This window comes from Canis lupus, chromosome 12 (assembly GCF_003254725.2).
Source record: "Canis lupus dingo isolate Sandy chromosome 12, ASM325472v2, whole genome shotgun sequence".
Taxonomy (NCBI): Eukaryota; Metazoa; Chordata; class Mammalia; order Carnivora; family Canidae; genus Canis; species Canis lupus.
Window position 1 is genome coordinate 66,346,409 of NC_064254.1, and position 22,462 is coordinate 66,368,870.

Sequence of the window (22,462 nt, forward strand, 5' to 3'; positions counted from 1 at the left end):
TGTGTTCAATAGATATAAATATGTTGATGTGAAATCAATAAACTGAGAACAGGAATACAGAGAATGCTCTCTCTCAATGTGCCAATTTTTTTTTTTTTTTTTTTTTTTTACAGGTTTAGTCATTTTGAGTTGAATCCATCCTACCCCTGCCCTATTAACTCTTTTCCCAACTACCAGACCTCTGAGCTGATTTACAGCAATTAAGAGCAGGAACAGCTGCAGGAATTGCATAGTCAGTTCAGCTTCTAATGCCTTACTAACATATAACAGAAAGCATTATGGAGCACTACATTTTATTATTTGGCTTGCCATGTGAGGCTAGAACAGTAATGTGGAAGCCAGATGACGCTGGACATTACGTGACATTCTTAAGTTTAAATTCTATCCTCAAGGATTTTAGGCAGGAGAGTAACAAGATCAGATTTCATTTTAGATAAATGACTCTGCAGTTATGTGGAGGATGGATATCAAGGTGGAGGACGGGGAAGTGACAGATAACAATGGCAGGACTACAACTATCGTAGCAGGGGCAGAAATACCTTCAGGAGCTTTTTCTAATCAGATGTATCATAGGAAACTTAATCTCCACACATCCAAGAGAGAACTCACCACTCCTCCTAAATTGACCCTTTACATCTCTTCTGTCTCAGGAAATGACTGAACTATTCGCCAAGTAGTTCAAGCCAGAAATTGGAGAGCATCCTTGATTTTGCTATTTCCCTCATCTCCTGTATCCAATTCAATACCCTATCTTGGGGTTACTAACTCTTAGCGATCTCCCAAACCCATTCACTGTTTCCCACTTTTCCTACTATATCCTGCTCCACCATAATTTTTGCTTTGAACTAGTGGAATAACCTAACTGATGTTGCACATCCACTCTTGACCCCTGAAATTCAGTCTCCATGTTGCTCCGAAAGTAATCCTCCTAATACACCATGGATTATATCATCATCTTGCTCAAAACCCCTCAGTGGATTCCAATTGTTACTAGGATAAAGTCCACCACTCTTAACTCGGCCTACAAGATCCTGTTATCCAACTCCTGCCTATAAACAGTAAGAATTCCTGATATCGCTGAGCATTTCTTAGGTGCTAGGCACTGCACTATGTTTTGCAAGTGTTACTCATTTTATTCTCATTGTGAGCATCATCGTCATTTTGCAGAGGAGGAGACTGAGTCAAGGAGAAATTATGCAACTTATTCAACATTGTAGAGCTAATTAAGTACTGGAGCCAGTTCGCACTACAGAGAATGTGCTTAAGCTTTCACTCTCCCTTCAAAAATATGCTCCAACCACACTGTGTTACCTTTCCTAGAACTCATCAGCTCTCTCTTGCCATGAGGTCTTCACACAACTGTTCCCTCTGTGTGGAATGTCCCCCTCACAAATTTCATTTTCTGCCTGGATTATATCTATTAATTTGTCAAATCTCTGCTTAAATGTCATCTCTTCAGGGAAGTCTTCCCTTACTAAAATTACATTATTTGTTTACTTCCCTATGATCTGTCTCCAGTAAGAGGTCAAAATTGTTCATCACTGGTTCTTAGTTCTTAGAATGGCATTCACGGGGGGTTCAATAAACATCTGTTATGTGAAGGCATGCATGAATGATGTGGGGATGGAAACTCCCTACTCTGATAACTTTATTCAGGCTGATAAGAAATAAAAAGTAGCCAAATATAAATCTGTTCATCCACTGGATATTTAGTAGCTTCCAGGTCCCAGCCAGTACTCTTGAGAACTTGAAAGGCCCTCCTGGGGTCACAGACACATAAACATGTGATTATAGCACAATATAAGAGTGCCTGTTACAATAGTAACACGAATTAAGTGCAATAGATGCAAAGATCAAAAAAAAAAAAAAAAAAGAATATAAATCTATGGAGAACTTTCACAGTGGAGGGGATTCTTGAATTTTTTTCCAGGATGAGTGAATTCTGAAATATATATCACATGGTCTATGTCTTTCACTTGTGAAAAAGGAGAGAAGCATTCATTTTATACTGGGGCACTTTACATCTCATTTAATTCTCACAACAGCTCTATGTTATTATTCCCATTTTATAGATGTGGAAATCCAAGCTAAGAGAGATCAAGTAACTTGTCCAAGGTTATACAGCACATTAATAAAGGAGGAGAATTTGAGCCGAGGTCTAACTCCAGTACCCATTTACTTACCAATATACCACAGTCCTTTGACCCTGCACTCCCCAGAGCCTAATTACTTCTGTTTTCAATATAATTCTGAACTAAATTGGTTATCTGCTTTTCCATTTGAATATAAATAAGCAACAAAATTAAAGATTCAGGAGAGACCAAAGTGAAAAGTATGTGACAGTAAGGGGGAGGAACAGAAAAACTATTAAAAATCGAACACAAATATTTTTAAAAATGGATCATATAGCCCTATACACTTCACCCTCAGCTAAACAACAGTACTTGATGTGATTAATGATGATCCATAATGGTGGTTGTAGACACTGCAGTCTGAGAAATAGAGAAATAACTTTTAAGGCTTAAAAGTCTTAGGCACCTAGAAAATTAATTCCTCTCTGGTAACTCTGGACAAATGAATTGTAACGGTTGTTCCCAAACTTTGTGGGAAGAACTATCCCAAGATCTTAAACAGTCTTCATTTTATGAACATGATTATTTTTTCTGTTGCTTTAAACCAACCAAAATAGAAAAAACTATTAATCTTAGCTTATACACCCAAGTGAATTATAAGTTTTAAGAGCTTTTCATAAATGACTTCAACACGTGGAGTAATTCAGACTGACCAACAGAGTGTTACTGACCATTCTTATGATCTAAAAACAAACTTTCTCTAAACAAACAAAAAAGTCAAAATAAAACCCTTCTGATAAGTCCTCCAATAAAACTGGACAGATTGGTTATGCACAGAACAGGAGGAAAATTAACATTTTTAATCTGTTGCACTTTTTGAAAACTTAAACAGATGCCTACGTGAAAAAGAAAAATCATGCAATTGAGGCAAACACAGAGAAAACCAATTGAGTCATTTACCACGAGTGTTTCTGCCATTCTACTCAACCTGGGTTCAACTTTTCAATCTTAAAATGTTACCTCCTTTTCTAATCTAGGCTTTTATTATTTTATGTAATTCATTAAAAAAAAAAAGTCGCAAAAAGGTCGCCTCTAGAGAACAGACCCTGATTTTTTGTTTTGTTTTTAAGAACATGAGAAAACTGACCAATTATCCTGAATTTAGTGAAGGAACACTTAATACGCTTTATCATCTCAGAGGCTTGTAAGTGAGAAACCATCCACACAGAATATCGTTTGTAACGATGTGAAAAGCATCCTGGCTATCACTTTCCAACATGTAAAAATGAATGCAAGAAAAAAAAGCAAGTCTTTACTTGCGATTAACTGTAACTGTCTCATAGTTTTCCTAGAGGAATGCAGTTTCTGCTAAAAAAAAAAAACAAAAACAAAAAAAACTCTCTAGAAACACAATACTTGTTTACTCTTATTTGAAAATGGCTTTTACTTTAGTTCATCTTGTACAGTTTGGGCCCCAAATTCCACGCTTTCCAAGCCACCCCGAGCTGTGGCATGAACTCACAACGGGCTCGCAGAACCACCTACTAGGAGCCCACAATACAAAGGGAGGGTAAGTGTGCAAGGAAACCTGCACTTGCACCGGGCGGACAGTTGCAATCACAATGTTTTCTTACCTGGACGCTCTTCAAAATAAATTCACTTTTCTCTCTTACATCTTTAAAGGGACATCTCTTAGAAAGCATGAGCAGATGAGCAAGAAGTCTATTCAACCCATCCAACGAAGCCGCCGGGGGTGAAAGCCCGTCTGGTGGACGAAGAGGCGCCTCTCTCCCCCAACGAAGATCCTCGGTCTTTCTCAAGACCGTCTGCCTAATGCTTTCCAGCGCGGTCTCTCTAGTGCTCGGGTCTCTACTGCACAGCCCGTCCCATCTCACTTCACTGTCTCCTTCAGCCATGACAACCGGAGGGAGGGTCTCCTTGGGCCGCCTTCAGTTCCCCGTCGGCATGTCCCCACGAGCACTTGGTCACTTTTAAAACGAGGCACGTGAGAAGAAGAAAACCGGGGACATCGAGTCGCCGTGAAAACACAGCGGCCTCGGTGACATCTGGAACCACGAAGCGTCTTTTTGGACCGACGCGGGGCACAACTCACCCTTCTCTCCTACACGAAGGGGCAGGGCAGTCCTCTTGGCAGAGACACACGCACAAAAAAAGTTGGAAAGCTGAAACCCTGCAGCGCTGGCTTGGCCGGACAGGCCGCCTCGGGGAAGTGCGCTCCTCCGCCTCGCGGGGTCAGCGGATATCCTCACGTCGTGCAGCTGTCAAATCCCAGCTCTGCCCAGGAAGGCCGCTCGCAGTGGAAGGCGCCCCCAGCCATTCGGGGATTCTCGTCCGGGCGGCCACCGAGCTCCCGGGAGCATTCCCACCCCGCCCCTCCTCCGGCGCCAGGCCCTGCCCTCCGCAGCTCCGCCCTCCGCCTCGGCGGCCGGCCGGCAGCTGCCGGGGAAGCCTCGCCAAGCCCTCCTTGCTCGCCGGCCGCCGGGGTCGGAGACCCGGGCGCTCCTTGGAGGGGGGAGGGTGCGGAGTGCGGGTGCAGGGTGCAGGGTGCAGGGCGGGGCAGCCTCTGCAGCCGCTGCCTCGGCTGCAGCGTTGGAGGAAAGCGGCCCCGGCCCCGGCGACGCCGGAACCCCGGGCAGACGCCACTTCTTTTCCTCTACCTGCGTCCTCGCCCACCGCCCGCTAAGCCGGACCCGCGCAGGGCCGGGCCGCCGAGCTGGCGCACAAGCGAGGCCCCAGGCGCAGAGCCCGCCCCTTCGCCCAGCCCCATCGGTGGGGCTCGGCCCAGAGGGCGGGAGGAGGGAGGGGAGATGGGGTCCTCACCCCCCTGCAGCCCCTCCCCTTTCTCCGCCCGGCATAAACCAGGAGCCGCCCCTGCCCCAGCGCCCTCTTCCCCGCCCAAGCAGACGCGACCCGCGGAGGCAAAGCCATTGGAAAGAGCCCCGCCCTCCGACGGGCTACCTCCGGACCCCAAGTCCGCGCCCGGCCGCCAACTGCAACCGGCTGCTACGCATGCGTGATGGCGAACAGAGCGCATGCGCCGAACGGACTTTTTTTTTTTTTTTTTTTTTTTTTTTGCGTCGGGGGCGTTTCCGTCCCGTGACGTACGGATTCTCCCGGCTCGGAGCCGGGGAAAGAAAAGTTAAGAAGTACAAGTACAATGAAGCTATTACGGAGAGAGGCCGAGCACGGCCAAGAGGGCTTAGACACACACCTGGAGGAAACCGCATCCTCACTTAAGATCAGCTTGGAAAGAGTGACGGTGTCTTTATTACGCCAAATCCGAGATTGAAGAAGGCAGGGGTGGGGGTGGGATGGGGGGGAGGGGGCGTCGTCGCATTGGCTTCTGGGAAGTGTAGTTTTGATGTACCGGCGCGTTCTGCGGGCGATAGAAACTACAGTCCCCAGGAGCCCCTGCGACGTTGCCCGTGGTGGCCTTCGAGCCAACGGTTAGCGCGGACGGAGCTTGGTAAGCGTCGATTTGGGGAGCGCTGGGGGGTTTCGGCTGCCAATTGAGGCTTTTTTTTTTTTTTTTCCTTCGTTTCCTCAGGGATTTTGGAGATCGAGGCATCTAGAAGATGGCCTCTTAAGTCCAGGGAGTTTTGTCCGGTGTGTCTGGGAAGGAGTAGCGCGGGCGCCCCGGGCGGAGGGCGCGTTGGGGCGCGAGGAAGGGATGCGGCGGGAACGGCTGCCCCGCGCGCGGCCTCCGCTCGCACCTCTGCCGGGGGGACCCGCGAGGGCGGCCTTAGGTGACCCCGTGCGCTGGCCCTGGCGTCCGCCTTTGCGCGGGGGATGTTGTGTGTTTTCTGCGCCCAAAGGAGATCCCGAGCAGAAGCCAGTTGTCAGATTCATTTTGCACGAGAGACTAAGGGGAAAAGAAGAAACCCCAGCATCCCTGGATGGGAACGTTTGCAGGCCTTCCCCCCCCCCCCCCTTAGGTGATGCTATTTAAAAAAAAAAAAAAAATCTCCCAAGATTTAGTATGTGTTTTTTTTTAAGATATTATTTACTTAATCATGAGAGACAGACAGAGAAGCAGGCTCCATGCAGGGAGCCGGATGCGGGATTCGATCCTGGGTCTCCAGGGTCACGCCCTGGGCTGCAGGCAGCGCTAAACCACTGAGCCACCCGGGCTGCCCGATTTTATTTTTTATTTATTTTATTTTATTTTATTTTATTTTATTTATTTTATTTATTTTATTTTTATTTTAAATTATTTATTTTAATTTATTTTATTTTTATTTTAAAAGATTCATTTGCATAAAAGGTTCATGTTTGTTTGTAAAAAAGTCGTACCTCTGGAGAAAAGTCAAGGTGTGAAGGGCCGTCCGGTTCGTCAATGAGATTTTAATTCTCCGCCTGGTGGGATGGATGGCGTTTATTACACCAGTGGAGCCGTGGAGGGGCCGGGGCGGCTCAGTTCCCCGGGTGGGGAGTTCGAGCCCCGTGTTGGGTGTAGAGGCCACTTAAATAGAAACTAAAAAAAAAAAAAAAATGATAATGATAATAGTAAAGTCAAATAAGTTATTTTAGATAACTTAGTTAAATTTTAAATTATAATGATAATAGTAAAGTCAAATAAGTTATTTTAAACAGCGTACTTAAGTTTTAAATTTAAATTCCGTTTTTGAATTTTAGAAATTTCTCCTTGTGAGGTGCTGAGTATGCAACAGGGGGAAAAGCCGCAGCCCCCTCTCCAGTGATGGCATCTGGTAGTAAAATACACAATTACAGTACACAGTATGGTAGCTGGCTATCTGGGACGTCTAGAAAGAGGGTCTCTTGGCTTAATCCTGGAAAGTCAGGGAAATTCTTCATCCCAGGGAAAGAAGACCGGAAGAAGCCTATGGTGAGGCTCAGAAGGGAGAGAGAGAGACAGTACTTTCAGGAAACTGCAATAAGCCAAAATCCCCTCTATTTTGGGAAGGGTAACTTCCTGTGTGTTGATCTACTTTGAAGCCGCAAAGAGACCAGCCCTGTGAATTTTCCGGATGGTTTCTGAGAGTGACCTGACCTTGGACAGATTTGACAGTTTAAATGAATTAGTCTGATTTGAAAAGGCCTTGCTACTTTTATGCTACTTGGTTTAAATCTGATTTAAAAAAAAAAAAATGTGAACTTGTGAGTATGATTTCAAAAAATTTAAAAAGACATTCCTTTTTTGTCCTTTTTTGGGGCTCCTCCTCCTTGTCCAATGCATAGCGTAGTTTCTTAAATCTAGATCCCCTTTTGCCTGCATAGTTGAGTCTGCTCCCATCCATACACATGGTTCCACTGCCACCTGTGACTTGTAGACGTATAGCTCCATCCAGCTGTACCCATGATCTACGTAAGCACAGCCTTTTCCAAACTGCCGTAATCTGTTGCCAAGACCATTGTCATAGTGATTGTTCACTCTGGCCTTTCTCCATTAGTTCTCCACACTGGAGCCATACTGAACTTTTTGAAATGCACGTCCTGGCCAGACTTTTCTCTTAAAATCATTCATTGCTGTCTCACTATTCTTAAGGCAAAACTTGTTTGTAAAAAGCCTAATAGCCTCTGGTCTCTTTCCACCACTGCAGCCTCACTTCGTGTATCTACCACTCTCCACCTCTCGCTACTTCAGCCATACAGATCTTTCTTTAGTCGCTGGTTTTCCTATTTCCACCTAATTTCAAATTTCCAACATATCTGTTGAGTGCTATGTAATGGGACAAGTACATATGTCATTGAGCACAATATACATTGACACTTGAACAACATGGATTTGAACTGCACAGGTCTGCTTACAAATGGATTGTTTTTTGATAAATACAGTACACTAGTGTAAATCTATCTTCCTTATGGCTTTTGTAATAGCATTTTCTTTTTTCTAGCTTACTTATTTTAAGAATACTGTATATAATATGTATACAGAGTATGTGTTGCTTATGTTATCTGCAAGGCTTCTAGTCAACAGTAGGCTTCTAGTAGTTAAGTTTGGGGGGAGTCAAAAGTTCTATGGATTAAAAGTTGTGGGATTTTTTTTTTTACTTCCTGGTGGGGAGTTGGCACCTCTAACCCCCCACGTTGTTCGAAGGTCACCTGTACAAAAGTTCCTACTCTCATTGAGCTTACATTCTATTAGGGAGAGATCAACAATAAATATATAATATATGAGGCAAATGAAGACAAATGTGGTAGAGAAAAAATAAGAGCCAACCAGGAAGGGGACTATGAAGTACCAGATTGTGTGTGTGGGGGGGAGAGGGCAAGGTTCACTTTTAAATAAGGTTGTCAGAGACCTAATCAAGAAGGAGACATTTGAGGGAATATGAAGTAGAAGGAGGAATAAGCTGTGCCGAGCCTTGGAGGAAGAACGTTCCTGGGAAGAGAACAGCCAGTATAAAGGCCTCTGGGCAGGAGCAAAGAAATAGCAATGTGACTGGAGCACAGTAAGTGCAGGGGGGGAGAATAACTTGAGGTCACAGAGGAAGGAGGTCACATAGGTGGTTGAAAGGACCTTGACCTTTAACTGAATTAGGAAAGCCATTGGAGGGCTTAGAGCAGATCAGTTGCATGATCTGACTTTTCAAAATGATTACTTCTTTGAAACTGTGTTGAGCATAGATTAGGGAGAAGCGAGTGTAGAAGCAGAGACACTAGTTAGGAAGCTAAAGTGATAATCCAGGTGAGAGATGATATTGGTAGCTTGGACCAGGGTGCTAACAGTGGAGGCAATGGGAAGAGGCCCATAGTCTGGACCTGTTGTGTTTGTTTAGCTAACAAGTTTTACTGATAGATTGGATATGAGGTGTGAGCGTATAGGAGTCCAAGATGACTCCAAAGTTTTTAGGCTAAACAACGAGAAGAATGGAATTGCCATTTCATGTTGTGGGGATGTCTACAGATTTGTGTACAGAGGTAAGGAGATGGAAATCAAGAGTCTTGTTTGGCCATGTAAAGTTTGAGATGCCTCTAAGATATTCAAGTAGAGGTATGGAGTAGGCAAGTTAGGTAAAAGAGCACAGAGATGAGGTAAAAGATCTGGCTGTAGACAGAATAACTGGATTTCACAGTAGTGTTTTAATAGCAGTTAAAGCCAGCGTATAGTTGGTATCACAAAAAGAGGTACTCCGTAGGGTTTGGGTTGATCTGGAGTCATCTGCAAAGGCGACTATGCAGGAGCAGCTAGGGAACACAGGACCCACAGAGTGTGGTGAAAGTGGTCAAGGAGTACTACGTATGTGCAGTGCTGCTCTGGATCAAGTGAGATAAGGATTGATAATTGAGCACTACATTTAGGGGGTCATTGAGGATCTTGAGAGCAGTTTTGGTTGAGTAAAGAATATAAAAGTCAGGTGAGCATTTTATTTAAGAGAGAATGGGAGAAGAACTGGAGATAGTGAGTATAGAGGCAGTATGTGTACTGTGTTCTTTGTTCAGACTTCTTTAGCCTGTCTTTGACTCCCGTTCCTATAGATCTTAACTCACATACCACTTTCTCAGTTTACCTGATCTGAACAAATGTCTCTATTATAAATATACTCTTATTTTACCATATGCCTCTACTTGCGAATAAGTTACAAATGTAGTTTTATACTGCTCTGTGATAATTTTATGAAAATGTGTCTGCTGCTTTTTAAAAATTTGTTTATTATTTGAGAGAGAGAGAGTGCCTGCAGGGGAGTGGGAGAGGGGCAGGGAGGGGGAGAAAGAATCTCAAGCAGACTCCACACTCTGTGGAGCCTGATGTGAGGTTTGATCTCATGACCCTGAGATCATGAGCCGTGTTGAAATAAAAAGTCAGATGCTTAACTGACTGAGGCACCCCAGTGAGTGTTTCTAAAGCTTGAGCACAGAAAAGCAACGACAGTGCTGATATTTGCTCATCATCCCCAGCTCTGAGTACAGTGCTTGGCATCTAGTATGAACTTCGTACATATTTGGTGGATCAGGGGAAGAAAAATATGTCACAGAATTTTCAGAGGTATTGCAGTATTTACCTATTGTTTACAAAAACACAAGATAATTGGTAGAAGAAGGTACTTTATTGATGAAGACATTTTAGGAAATGTCTTTTTAAATAGATTTTAATTATTTGAGAAAGAACTCACATAAGTCGGGGTGGGGGAGGGGCAGACTCCCTGCTAAGTAGGGGGCCTGGCACAGGGCTTGATCCCAGGACCCCAGGATCATGATCTGAGCTGAAGGCAGATGCTTAATGGACTGAGCCACCCAGGCACCCCAGAAGATTTGTCTTAAAAGAGAACTTTTATTGCTAGTGAATTACAGTGCTCACCCTCATGAAATTGAATTTGCTAACATTTTTACCAGATTTCTACATGCCTTATGTTGTTGCAAGATAGTAAAATATATAAAGAAAAAGTAAAACATATATAGAGGAATTGCTGCTTTAAATGAATGGTGCATTGATCAAGGAAAAAGCTGACTGGCTGGTCTCTAAGAAGCCTTTATTATGAAATTCATTGATGAATTTACCATGGAAAAACAGCACTCCAAAGTCTTATGGGCTTAGAATCACAATTGGGCTAAGTGTGTGAGAGTTTGTGAGACATGGAAATTGTCTGTTGTGTGTGGGTGTATGTGAGAATGATGAATTTATCAGAATGCCAGTTTATTAATGTGCTTTGAGGCATTTGCCAAGTAGATAGCATCTAGATTCTCCAACCAAAGAGTTTTCTCTGTAAGAAAATTACATGAAAAGTCATCTCATTGCTTAGGAACTTGGAATCAGAACAAAGGAAGTTTACATACTGTGGTCACTTAATAGCACATATACTATATATAGCATTAAGAGGGATGGAAGCCAGATATTTGCATTCATTTGTTCAGTATTTATTGAAAACCTACTGTGGACAACTCTGTAATGGGTGATAAGTATACAGTAGCATTCTTAAAAAGCACCTGTTCAGAATTGCCCTTAAGAAGCATTCAATTTAAGTGGAATATAGACCATTCTTTGAAGAAGCTTGTCTGAACGGTGAGGGATAGACATAGGGTAGTAGCTGAAGGTCTATATGAGAGATAATGAAGAAAGAATGATGTTTAGGAGGTAGAATCAACAGAATTTAGTGACTATTTGGATATGGGAGATAAAAAAAAAAAAAGTCATGGGTTGACTACTATCCAGATGGTGAAGCCTAACTCCTTCCATTAATCAGAGTAGGGAGTATACTAGAAACACCAGTCTTGGGATGGGAAGTTACTGAGTCCAGGTTTGGACATGTTAATCATCTTTTTGAAGGACTTACAAGTCATGCAAGTGAACAGTACCTAATACTGCTTTGGAACAACTTGCACAGGAAACCTTAACTGTTGTTGAGAGGTACAGTTACATATTCAAATCGTGAACAGAGCATGGACCTCAGAGTCTCAGAATCTTAGATTTGAATTCTAAGTCTCTGTTTTGCTAAGTGTGTGAATTTGGCCAATTTTTTTAACCTCCCTAACCTTGGATGTGGGAGATGAGATAGCCTTAGTGTGATGTGTACAAGGAAGATAATTCCCTCCTTTCCAACGACTGTTGTGACGGTTTAATGAGATAGTGTATATACAGTTTTTAGATTAGCATCTGGCATATATTGATATTCAAGAAATAGTATCTTTTAAAATAACCATCTTTTGGGGTGCCTGGGTGGCTCAGTCAGTTAAGCATCCGACTCTTGATTTCAGCTCAAGTCGTGATTTCAAGGTCTTGAGATCAGTCAAGCCTTGCGTAGGACTTTATGCTGGGCATGGAGTCTGCTTAAGATTCTCTCTTTCCCTCTCCCTCTGACCCTTCTATCCTCGGCAACACTTGTAGCAAATAAATAATCATCTTTATGTAAAGTAATATTTGTCCTTCAGTTTGATTGAGATTAACAAAATGTTTATAAAGTGCTTTGTATTTGAACTTAAGAGTGCTGTTTTGTATAATCCTATCATTGCCAATATTTGCTAAGATTTTATAATGGGTCCTTGAATTATATTTCATTTTTCTCAAATTTATAATTTATTTTAATAATATTTTGTGTTTTAAGCTTCTTAATTGGGAAAAGTTATAAAAAGTAAAAATATGGTAATTATTTTTCTCATAAAATAGCATAAAAGATTGTATTTCTGAGCAAGGACTCCATATCCAGCTTTATCATAAAAATTACTAAAAACACCGTAGTTCATCAATAACATACCTGTATGATATGAAACATTTGAAGAATTATAGTTCAGGGAAATATAATTACTCACATAAGATTTTATTTAGTATGATACAGTTTTACATTGTTTAGAGTTCTTTTTTTTTTTTCATTGTTTAGAGTTCTTACTTTCATATTGCCTGTCTTATTTTTGATACAACAAATAAAAATGTTATGGAATTTAGAAGAACTGCTTTCAGTTGGTAAATTTTCATAAATACATTGAGAAGACTGGGAAATAGGATTGTACATGGCTGAGAACACATTAAGATGTTTTGCTAACTTTGGGGAGAAGCAGCATAGCAATTCCATGAGACCATTGACTTTGAAGTTAGACATTTAAATTCTTGTCTCTGTCATTTACCTTATACATATTACTAACCTTTCTAAAACCCCATTTTCTTTACCTTATACATATTACTAACCTCTCTAAAACCCCATTTTCTTTATCTATAAAACATTGTTTACCTTCTTAACCTGCATTTACAGCGATCACGTCAAACATAAGTACATATTAGTTCTCATTGTGTTACCAACCATGTGACTTGAGTTGCATATTTAATCGGGAGCCCAATATGAGGGGCCCCTGGATGGCTCCATTGGTTAAATGTCTGACTTTCACTCAGGTCATGATCTTGGGGTCCTGGGATTGAGCCCCATCTCAACTCCTCACTCTGCAGGGAGTCTGCTTCTCCCTCTTCCTCCGTCCCTACCCCTGCTTGTGCTCTTTCAAATAAATAAATACAATCTTTTTAAAAAAGCACAATATTATGAATTCATGGAAAGTGTGTACTATTACCTAGGAGATTAATAAAATCTCTAAATTTTCCATTCAATACCTCCTACTGATTTAGATTTGTAAAAGGCTATAAAGGTAATTAAATTAGATGCTAATTTGTGATTGCTGTTGTGCAGTAGTATCACAAAATCACTCCCATTTCATGGAACAAAAGACAAGAAAGGAAAATAAAGGGAGAGGGATAGAGAGAGTCTTAAGTGAAAGATCTTCTTTTCTTTTTCAGAAATTAATTTTGTAATTGAAAAATATATATTCCTAATGAATCTTTAGATAAGAAGTAAAGGAAGGCCTATGGTTACTTTCTCAGGTGATTTATTCAAAGACCTTTTTTTATTGAGGTATAATTGACATATAACATTAGTTTCAGGTTTACAAGATAATTATTTCATATTTGTATATATTGCAAAATGATCACAATAAGTTTGGTTAACATCTGTCACCATCCATAGTTACCATTTTTTTTCTTATAATGAAAACTTCTAAGATTTGAGTTTTGCCTCCAAGTGCTTACTTGGTTTTTCTTATTTTGGCTTATTGGAAAATAGCTTATCAAGTGTTATTTGTATATATTGGGCGTGTATATGGGCATGTGTGTGTTGCCCAGTTGAATCATAGACGCTTTTCAATTTGAATCTTCAGATTTTATTTTTAAGATATCGCTAACAAAATTTAATTTGAATTCTTCCCTAACAAGATCGATTTGAATTCTAATTTTTCAGCCTTTTAAAAGCCTATTTTCTGAAATGCTCTCATATATACTATTCTCAGAATACAGTTTTTTCTGTGTGTATTATTTCTATCTTTCTGCAATAAATGAATGAACCACTTATACCAAGTTAATTCTTTAATATGTTTTCCAGTTCTTCTGTCTTTGGTGTCTCCAATTTACTGTAATGTGCTTTGAATGTCTAAATCTCCAATATTTCTGGCAAATTTTAATATATTTTTAAAAATAAAATTGTTGAATGTATTTATTTTGCCCTTATTGAAAGATTTATGAGCCAGCTCTAACATGTATATATAATTTATGACATAAATTTTAGAAACCAATCTCATTGCTGGCTTCATTCTTTTTTTTTTCTATTCTGTTTTTCTTACCCACATGTTTAATGTGAATATATACATATATCGGTAAGATATTAAAGTTTTGTGTCATTTAAAAAAATATTAGGGCAGCCCGGGTGGCTCAGTGGTTTAGCACCTGCCTTCTGCCCGGAGCGTGATCCTGGAGACCCCAGATCCAGTCTCACGTCAGGCTTCCTGCATGGAGCCTGCTTCTCCCTCTACCTTTGTCTCTGCCTCTCTCTCTGTGTCTCTCATGAGTTAAAAATAATAATAATAAAAATAAAATAGTATATTTCTTGTTATTTTTTTAAACCTAGTTATCTTTATAATTTGTTTTTTTCCTTTACAGCATGGATCATCCCCTCTCCCCCACTCATTCTTTTCCCCAGACCAGATGTTTTCATTCATTTAGCTCATCTTTATTGAGCCATTAGGGAGGACATACTAGAAATACAAAGACGAATAAAATAAAGTTCTGGCTCTTGAAGACCTAATTCACTGATTTTTTTTTTTTTCCTGACTCACTGATTTAGTAGGGGAGCCATCTGTAAAGGATACCCCCTCACATCTTTATGTAATCTAGAGATCCATGATCAGCACTTTGCATTTACTTATTTAATTACATGAGAAGAATATTCTTAATGTATATTTTTATAAAGACTATTCATTGAATCTAAGATGCCAAAGATTGTAAGGCACAACATTACAATGAAAGACAACATGTTGCCAAGTATAATTTAAAGGTAAATCCTGTATGGAAGTAAAATGTATGCAGTACATTTGTGAATAAATGTTTGTTAACTGTAAGACTCAAATGTATTTTGTTTTATGTATTTCTACTACATTAATTGATTTGAGGGCAACAAATGCTTATTGAATAACTACCATATAATAAGTCCAGTGGATGAGAGAATAATGAATAAGATATGATCCTTTACTCTTGAAGAAGACAGATGTGTGCAGAAGACAGATGTGTGCAGACATTGCTTAAACAAAATTATGTTTGTTAAGACAACTAAATTAAATCACAGAAACTATAATAAATATATTAAAGATAATGCTAAATTAATGACCACTGATGGCTAAAAGTTATGCATTTCCAACTTCAAAAACCATCTATTGTTAATATTTTATTCTTTCATTGTCAGAGGCAGTTGAGGGATTAGTGGACATGAGGGAAAATGGAAAGAAATATTTATTTGGGGTTAATATATGTCTATTTTTTTAAAGGAAAGAATAGACTTTGTTTTAAAGATGTTTTATGTTTTTCTCAGTTATCTTCACAGGAGGTCTATTTCAAGGGAAAACACTTCTTTTTTAATTTTTTTATTTTTTATTTATTTTATTTTATTTTTTTAAGGGGAAACACTTCTGATAGTTGTAATGTTTGCTTTGGAATATTTACAAATTGAATTATACTCAGCCAAACATGTTTCTCTGTGCATGGATCTTTTTATACAAGGGGAAAGTCTCAACCTTAAGTTGGCTTCTGTCTGCTATCAGCAGCTGTATTGGTTGGTCCACCCACTGTCAGTGTGTGCACTTAGTGAATGAAAACTTATTTTAATTTTGCCTTAAATAAATAGCACTAAGGGGGGATCCCTGAGTGGCTCAGCGGTTTAGCGCCTGCCTTTGGCCCAGGGCACGATCCTGGAGTCCCAGGATCGAGTCCCGCGTCGGGCTCCCGGCATGGAGCTTGCTTCTCCCTCCTCCTGTATCTCTGCCCCTATCTCTCTCTATGTCTATCATAAATAAGTAAATAAGTAAGTAAGTAAATAAATAAATAAATAAATCTTTAAAAAAATAAATAGTACTAAGAAAATGACCCCCTTAGTTTTTTTTTTTTTTTAATCTGAGGCTAAGCATAGGGAAAAATTGAATTAATTATGATTTATGGTAAAAACAGTGCAGAAACAGAAAGGGCACCACATTTAGAGTCTGGAGATGTAAGTTTGAATTCTGTTTTTGCCACTTATTACACATATGACCTTAGATTATAAAAGATTGTTTTGCCCTGGTTCCCTCATGTGTTCAAAAAAGACTATAATGCTAGTATGCCACTTTGTAAGGCTAAGTTAAGGTTTGATGTATAAAGGTTTTGTAAATTACAATACTTTTCAAGTATTAGTTGATAATTTTAGATTTTGCCTTTTAGTACAGATATGAAGAATATACTGTATAAGACTATATACATTTTAAAGAATTGAGTTTAGTGGCTTTGATTTATCTGTATTTATATGAACTTTAATCAAAGAAGGATGTCATTTGCTCCCTATTAAGCATTTCAGAGGCTTTTTTTTTTTTTTTCCTAAAGAGAGGGAGGGCAGAGGGAGAGGGAGATAGAATCTTAAAGAGGCTCCACACCCAGTGTGGAGCCCAACTCAGGCCTCACATGGACTCGATCTCAAGATATGAGATTATGACCCTGAGATCACGGTCTAAGTGGAAATCAAGAGTCAGATACTTAACCAACTGAGCCACCCAGGTGCCTGCCTGTCTTCTCTGTCTTTTGATGGGCTGTAATTTGTAGCTGATAGGAAGTTTTAAACTAAAGGATAAAAGTTCGTCATATTAAAGGAGGCTAGATTTCCTAGCCAGTTTTGGTCTGGCCTGGACTGGCAGACCCAGCCAACTGTCATGATGAAATCAACATTGGAGGGTCAGCCCTCTACTTTATGGGAGGCACCAAATTTGTACTAGTTTGAAGCAAGTTCAAGCCCTGAGTTGTTTAGGATTTCATTTATTTCACCCGAAACTGTGACCTCTTCCTCTTTCCACCTCCCTCTCTTAGCAAAAATTCTGGCATATGTTAGACAGTCAGCAAATACCATTGGAACTGAAATGGAATGAAAACTGAAAATTATGTCAATTCCTAACATTAGCGTTCCTGAAAAGTCATCTCAATATTATATGAAGCAAGTTATGCAGACACAGTCACAGGCAGCCTCTGTTTGGATGCAAGGGAAGTTCTTAGGAGCAATAATGATCTTGTGTTTAGCCATCATAGGGTCTTTTCGATGCCTCTTGTATTTTGGCTGTTAGGGATATATTGGAAGGTTCTCAGCACTTTCAGCATTTGGCACAGTCAGCTAAAAGTAAAGTATGCACATTAAAAACTGCTGAAGAACTAGAATATTTAAGCAGAGGCTAATACCAATTTTCATAGGTGCACTTTAAGTAAAATATGTTTTGATTATCTTAATTAAACTTCTACCTCAGATAGGCAGGCAAATCAAGTTTTGTCCTTTTGCCCTCCATGCTATTCAACAACATATGCTGTTTCTCATGTTAATGCCTTAGTAGCTGTGCCAACAAGTCTAGTTTGAAAAAAAGTAAGGACTCAGTGGTGTCTCTTTACAGACTAACTTGTCAGCAACTCTGCCCATCAGTAGATTACTTCGGCCCTTTTGTGCACAGTTGTTCACTTCAGATATATGGATCAGAAGTTGGTATGGTTAAGATATTGCAGCTTGCTAGTAGGTGTAAGAAAGTGTATAGGTACACAAGAGGAGAGTTAATTAGCCCAGCTACAGGGAGCCAGGAAAGGGAAAGCTTCATGGACAGATTAACTGGTAAACTGTGTCTTCCATGGCAAGGATATTCTAGGAAGAGAGAACATGCTAGAAATGTGTTTGCATAGTAGAAGCAAGAGAAAGAAGCAAGGTCATGGAGAGCCTATATGCCCTAGAACATGCTTAATCGTTATTTTGGAGGCAGTGAGGAGTCACTGAAGAGTTTTAAGCATTGAAGTGGCTTAGCTGGTCATAATTTTAAGTAGATCACTCTGGAGGCAGAGTAGAGGATAGTCCAGTGGAACAAGCTTAGTAGCAGGGAAATCACTTTAGAAGGCCATTGTAGTAGTCCAGGCAGAAAAATAAGGGCTCAGTCAGTGGCGGTGAAGATGGAATAGTGTAGGTGATTCAGGAAGTGCCTTAGGTGTTGAAATCCGTCGGACTTGAGCATTGGGGAGTAGAGGAATAATAACATTAACTGTGATTAAAAAACAGTTTTTAGGGGGAAGATGTATTAAATTTTAAATACGAATTTGAGGTGCTTTTAGAACATTCAAATGTATGTGAGCTCTTAAAATTCAGACAAATGGTCATCAGTACTTGATAAAAAATTTAACCATCTTAAGCAGAAATAAAGAACAAATAAATCAGAGCAACCCCCAAAGTAGTATTGTCACTTGGGAAGAGCTGGGTATAGAGAAGGTATTAGTTATACAAGTCACTTGGGAAGGGCTGGGTATAGAGAAGGTATTAGTCATACAAATTGGGTTTGTACTGCAGCAGTGTAAAGTTACTGTGCTAAGTAGGTTAAAAATTGTGGGGAATGGAGCATTCTATTTTGTGAAAAGTCATCTTGTATGCTATTTATGGATTACCTATTTAGAGACTTTAGGATATAATATGGCCTAATAGTAAGACAATACTGGATATAATTTGGGTTTTGATAGTTCAAAAGGATTTTAGGATTTTGAGGTTTCTCAGTGTCATTATGCACAGCGGTGATTATACTGGCAACATGTTAGGTGTGATATCCAAAATATAAAGATTTTTAGATATCAGTAAAAACTAAGATTTGACAGAGGGTAGCTATAGTTGTAGTGAACATAACGTAATATATAAACTTGTTCAATCACTATGTTGTATATCTGAAACTAATGTAATACTGTGTGTCACCTATACCAAAAAAAAAAAAAAAGTCAAAACAGGAAGAAAAAATATTAACTAAGCTTTATTGAGTTCTTGGCATGAGCCAAACTATATTCTAAGAACTTTATGTTGATTCATTACATACAGCTCTCTGAAATACATAGGTAGTCTTAGTATTCACATTTGAAAGATGGGGGAAAGACAGAAATTTTAAGAAACTTGCCTCCGATTACACAGGATTCATCCTCAGGGAGTCTCGCTGCAGAGCCCACCCCTTAACCACTATGCATACTGCTTTCTCAAATAATATAGATTTCAGGTACATTTGCTTATAAGGGAGAATGGAAATATGAAAATGTATTTTATGAATGAAAGTCCCTATAAAGGTAACATTACTTGAAATGTGAAGTTGTAAGAACTTCAGGAATAGTTCATTGTCAAGAATATATATTTAATTTAACAGGAGTATTATTACAACCTAACAAGTCAGAAGCATTAGGGAAATGGAAATACAAAGAGTTGAATTATTATAGGGAGTGAAGGGAAGAGTTTATGGCAGAGATTAATATTTGTAAGGGCAAAATTATAAGGAAACAAACTCCAAGAAAAGAATGACAGTTTATTATCACTGCTTTTTCCACCACTCTGTTTACATAATACTTAATATTTTTCAAAACTAAGAGAAACAAAGTGATATAACTGGGATTACATGCTATAGAAGTGTCAGGAACAGGAAGAAAACTAAGCCTGCTGATTCAATCCACAGCCCTTTTCCATTATGTCACACTCCTTAGTGAAGCCATGCAGATGCAGTCTTATCCTCAAGTCTGTAGAAATGGAGTAGGAAATGCCTCAGCAAGAGTTAGTCTCTCATCACTAAATCCAAGAGAATAGCAACAGATTAAAGGGATGTAATGGTAGAGAATGAACCAATGGTGCTGTAATGAAAAAGATTACTATGTTTCTAGAATCTAATGAATCTTTTCCTCCGTTGCCTGCTGATCGATGTGTAGGACAGGAGAGTCGCTAAAGAAAAGTATGTAGGTATATAAATAATTGTCTTTCATTTTGATCTCAAGACACTGCTGTGGTTGTTATCTTCAGAGAGGGAAAAGCAGTAGACATGGTTGGGAATCAGCAGTCTAGGAGTAGAAAATGTTTTACTTTTATTTTGTGCTCTTCTAACTTGTTTAAGTTTTGCTACCTGCAAAAAAACATATTAATAGGGATTTCTGTATAGTGGGATTATAGACCACTTAAATTTTTTTATTGGATATTATATAGTACACAAACTATACTAACAAGTTTCATCTGAAAAGTTACTGCTAAGTAGGTTGACAGTAACAATGGATTTTCCATAGATCCACCTAGAAACTATTTGTATAACATGATTAGAACAGCAGTGGCACTATAAAACCAGTATTCCCTTGTTTCTGTGGAAAAGTGAACATTAAATTCTAGATAAGGATGTGGGATGGTTCATTTTCCACAGTCTTAGAAAATCCCTATACTCACATTTATACATACAAGCATATATTTGGTCCTGGGATAGGAAACAGTTTTCCTAAATGAAAAATGCTCTGGCAGGGTATGGCAAGAGTGGGAATCCAATTTGAATTCTTCTATTAGTTGCTTTAAACAGGACTGTAGGTAATGCTGTGAGAGGGATTTAAGGACCTTTACCCACTAAAAGCAAGGAGAAGCTAGCAGTTGAATAACTGATTTCTTTGTAAACTTTTTTTTTTATTAGGAAATCTTCACAGTAATCAGTTGGTGCTTATTGACATTCTCAAAACATTTTAGTCTTCTAATGATGTTTAGAAGATATGCTTGCTATATAATGAAACTGCAGTTTTGTAAGATCCCAAAACAGCTATGGTGTGTAATTTGTGCAATGTTTATATTACACTATCCTTGGAAAAGATGGAAAATGCATGGCTGAACTAGGAGTACACAGCTTTTCTGGAAAATTATAAAAATGCTAAAGGAATTTTTTTCATGATGTCATTGTTAAAAAGGGATTAATTTTTTTATAAAGGGCCAGAATACTCTGGATATAATGAAAATATTTAGTGTGTTTGTGGCCTGTGAGTCTAAGACTGAATACTGAGTGTTGGACTAGGACTGCAAATCATCATCCTTGGCAGGAGCAAAGTTTTCTGCTTCTCCTGTTGTGTCTGGACAGTTACCAGGTCCTCTGGTGAATTTAGCAATCTAGTTCTCGAAGTCCCAAAGAATGTTAAAGCATTTGCATGGAGTTGGGGTAGGAGTGGTCTGATCTCACTTGTTGGCAACTGTTTTATTTTGTAATTTTTTACAGGGGAGACTTTTCATATTGGGGGAATCATAAAACATGATTAAATATAATGGGAAGAAAAGGATTTTTATATCTTTTATAGTTCTTAATACTAAAAATAAATCAATACCTGTATGAAATTATCTGTGGAGTACATTTAAGAACCAGAAATTAGCCTCTCCGTCCCTGTTTTTGGGCATTCAGAATAGTTTGGTAGACATTCCATTTGTTGTGTTTCAGTGACGCTAAGACACATTTTTCACATTTAAAAAAAGTTCTGAAATAGTGATGTCTTATCATCGTTACTGGCCTGAATTAAAGTTGGATTACTTCAGAGAGGATTTGCATTTGCCTGTACCAGTCATTTGCATTACTACCAACCTGAGACCATTTTAAATTAAATTCTCTATTTAAGAGTTTGTTTTTAATCTCACTGGTAGTATGAATTCAGAATACAAAGCTGTGTAAGAATTGTCTTCGGGATAACATTTTCTCTACTTGGTGCCTGGTACTTGAAAGGTAGAGACTTTCAAATTTCCTTGCTGTCTCTTTCTGCATCGTGGATTTATTTTCCATTTATCCTCCTCTTCATCTGTAGCCTTTCTTTTGTTTTAGCTTTCCATGTAAAGTCTCCTGGGTTTTTTTTTTTCTTTCTTATGATACATAAAAGAATAATAGCTGGTGGCTTAGATTTGAGAAAAGACCCATCAGACACTTGGTTAGGCCTTCACTTACCATCCTTCTTCAGAAGTTGTTTACTCTTATGGTAGACACACTTCTGATAAACTTAATGTCATTGGTATACATTTCTTTGTTCATTCCTCATCAGTTATCTTCAAACTTTAATTTACATAAGAATCAGTTGGGGAGTGAAACCTTTATTTTTCTGGGCCCAGAGATTCTGTTTCTGTGGACCTGGGTGATGCCCTCTAATCTGCGCTATAATAAATACCTTGGGGCCCCCTGGGTGGCCCAGTGGTTGAGTGTCTGCCTTTGGCTCAGGTTGTAAGCCCGGGGTCCTGGGATCGAGTCCCATGTCCGACTCCCTGCATGGAGCCTGCTTCTCCCTCTGACTGTGTCTCTGCCTCTCTCTGTGCGTGTCTCTCATGAATAAATAAATCTTTTTAAAAAATAAAAACCATTTTTCTTCAATGCCAAATTCATCTATATACAACTGATGTGGCTCTGCTAAAGGCAGAATACACTCTGACCCTGGCTACCTGGGTTCACGTCCCAGCTCAGCCACTTAATAGTTATGTGACCGTGGGCAAAGTTACTTAGCTTCTCAGGTACCACATGTCAATGAAAGAAATTTGGGGACACCTGGGTGGCTCAGCCGTTTAGCGCTGCCTTCAGCCCAGGGCGTGACCCCGGAGCCCCGGGGTCGAGTCCCATGT

General features: G+C 39.5%; 2 protein-coding genes across 6 annotated transcripts in view; one reads left to right on the plus strand and one right to left on the minus strand.

Moving 5' to 3' along the window:
* SESN1 (sestrin 1) overlaps window positions 1-4,870 on the minus strand; it is a 98,872-nt gene extending 94,002 nt beyond the window's left edge. The window contains exon 1 of the mRNA XM_025444971.3: window positions 3,707-4,870. Within this exon, the coding sequence (XP_025300756.1) occupies window positions 3,707-3,988 (282 nt within the window). The 5' untranslated portion in view covers window positions 3,989-4,870. The remainder of the gene's footprint in view (window positions 1-3,706) is intronic.
* Window positions 4,871-5,411: 541 nt separating this feature from the next.
* The window catches only part of CEP57L1 (centrosomal protein 57 like 1), a 68,856-nt gene continuing 51,805 nt past the window's right edge, over window positions 5,412-22,462 (plus strand). For 2 of the 5 annotated variants that reach the window (XM_025444472.3, XM_025444474.3), the window contains exon 1: window positions 5,415-5,559. The gene's annotated coding sequence lies outside the window, so the exon portion shown is untranslated. Of the gene's footprint in view, window positions 5,560-22,462 lie in introns of all 5 variants that reach the window. The other 3 variants (XM_035697561.2, XM_025444475.3, XM_025444473.3) reach the window with 2 other exon arrangements.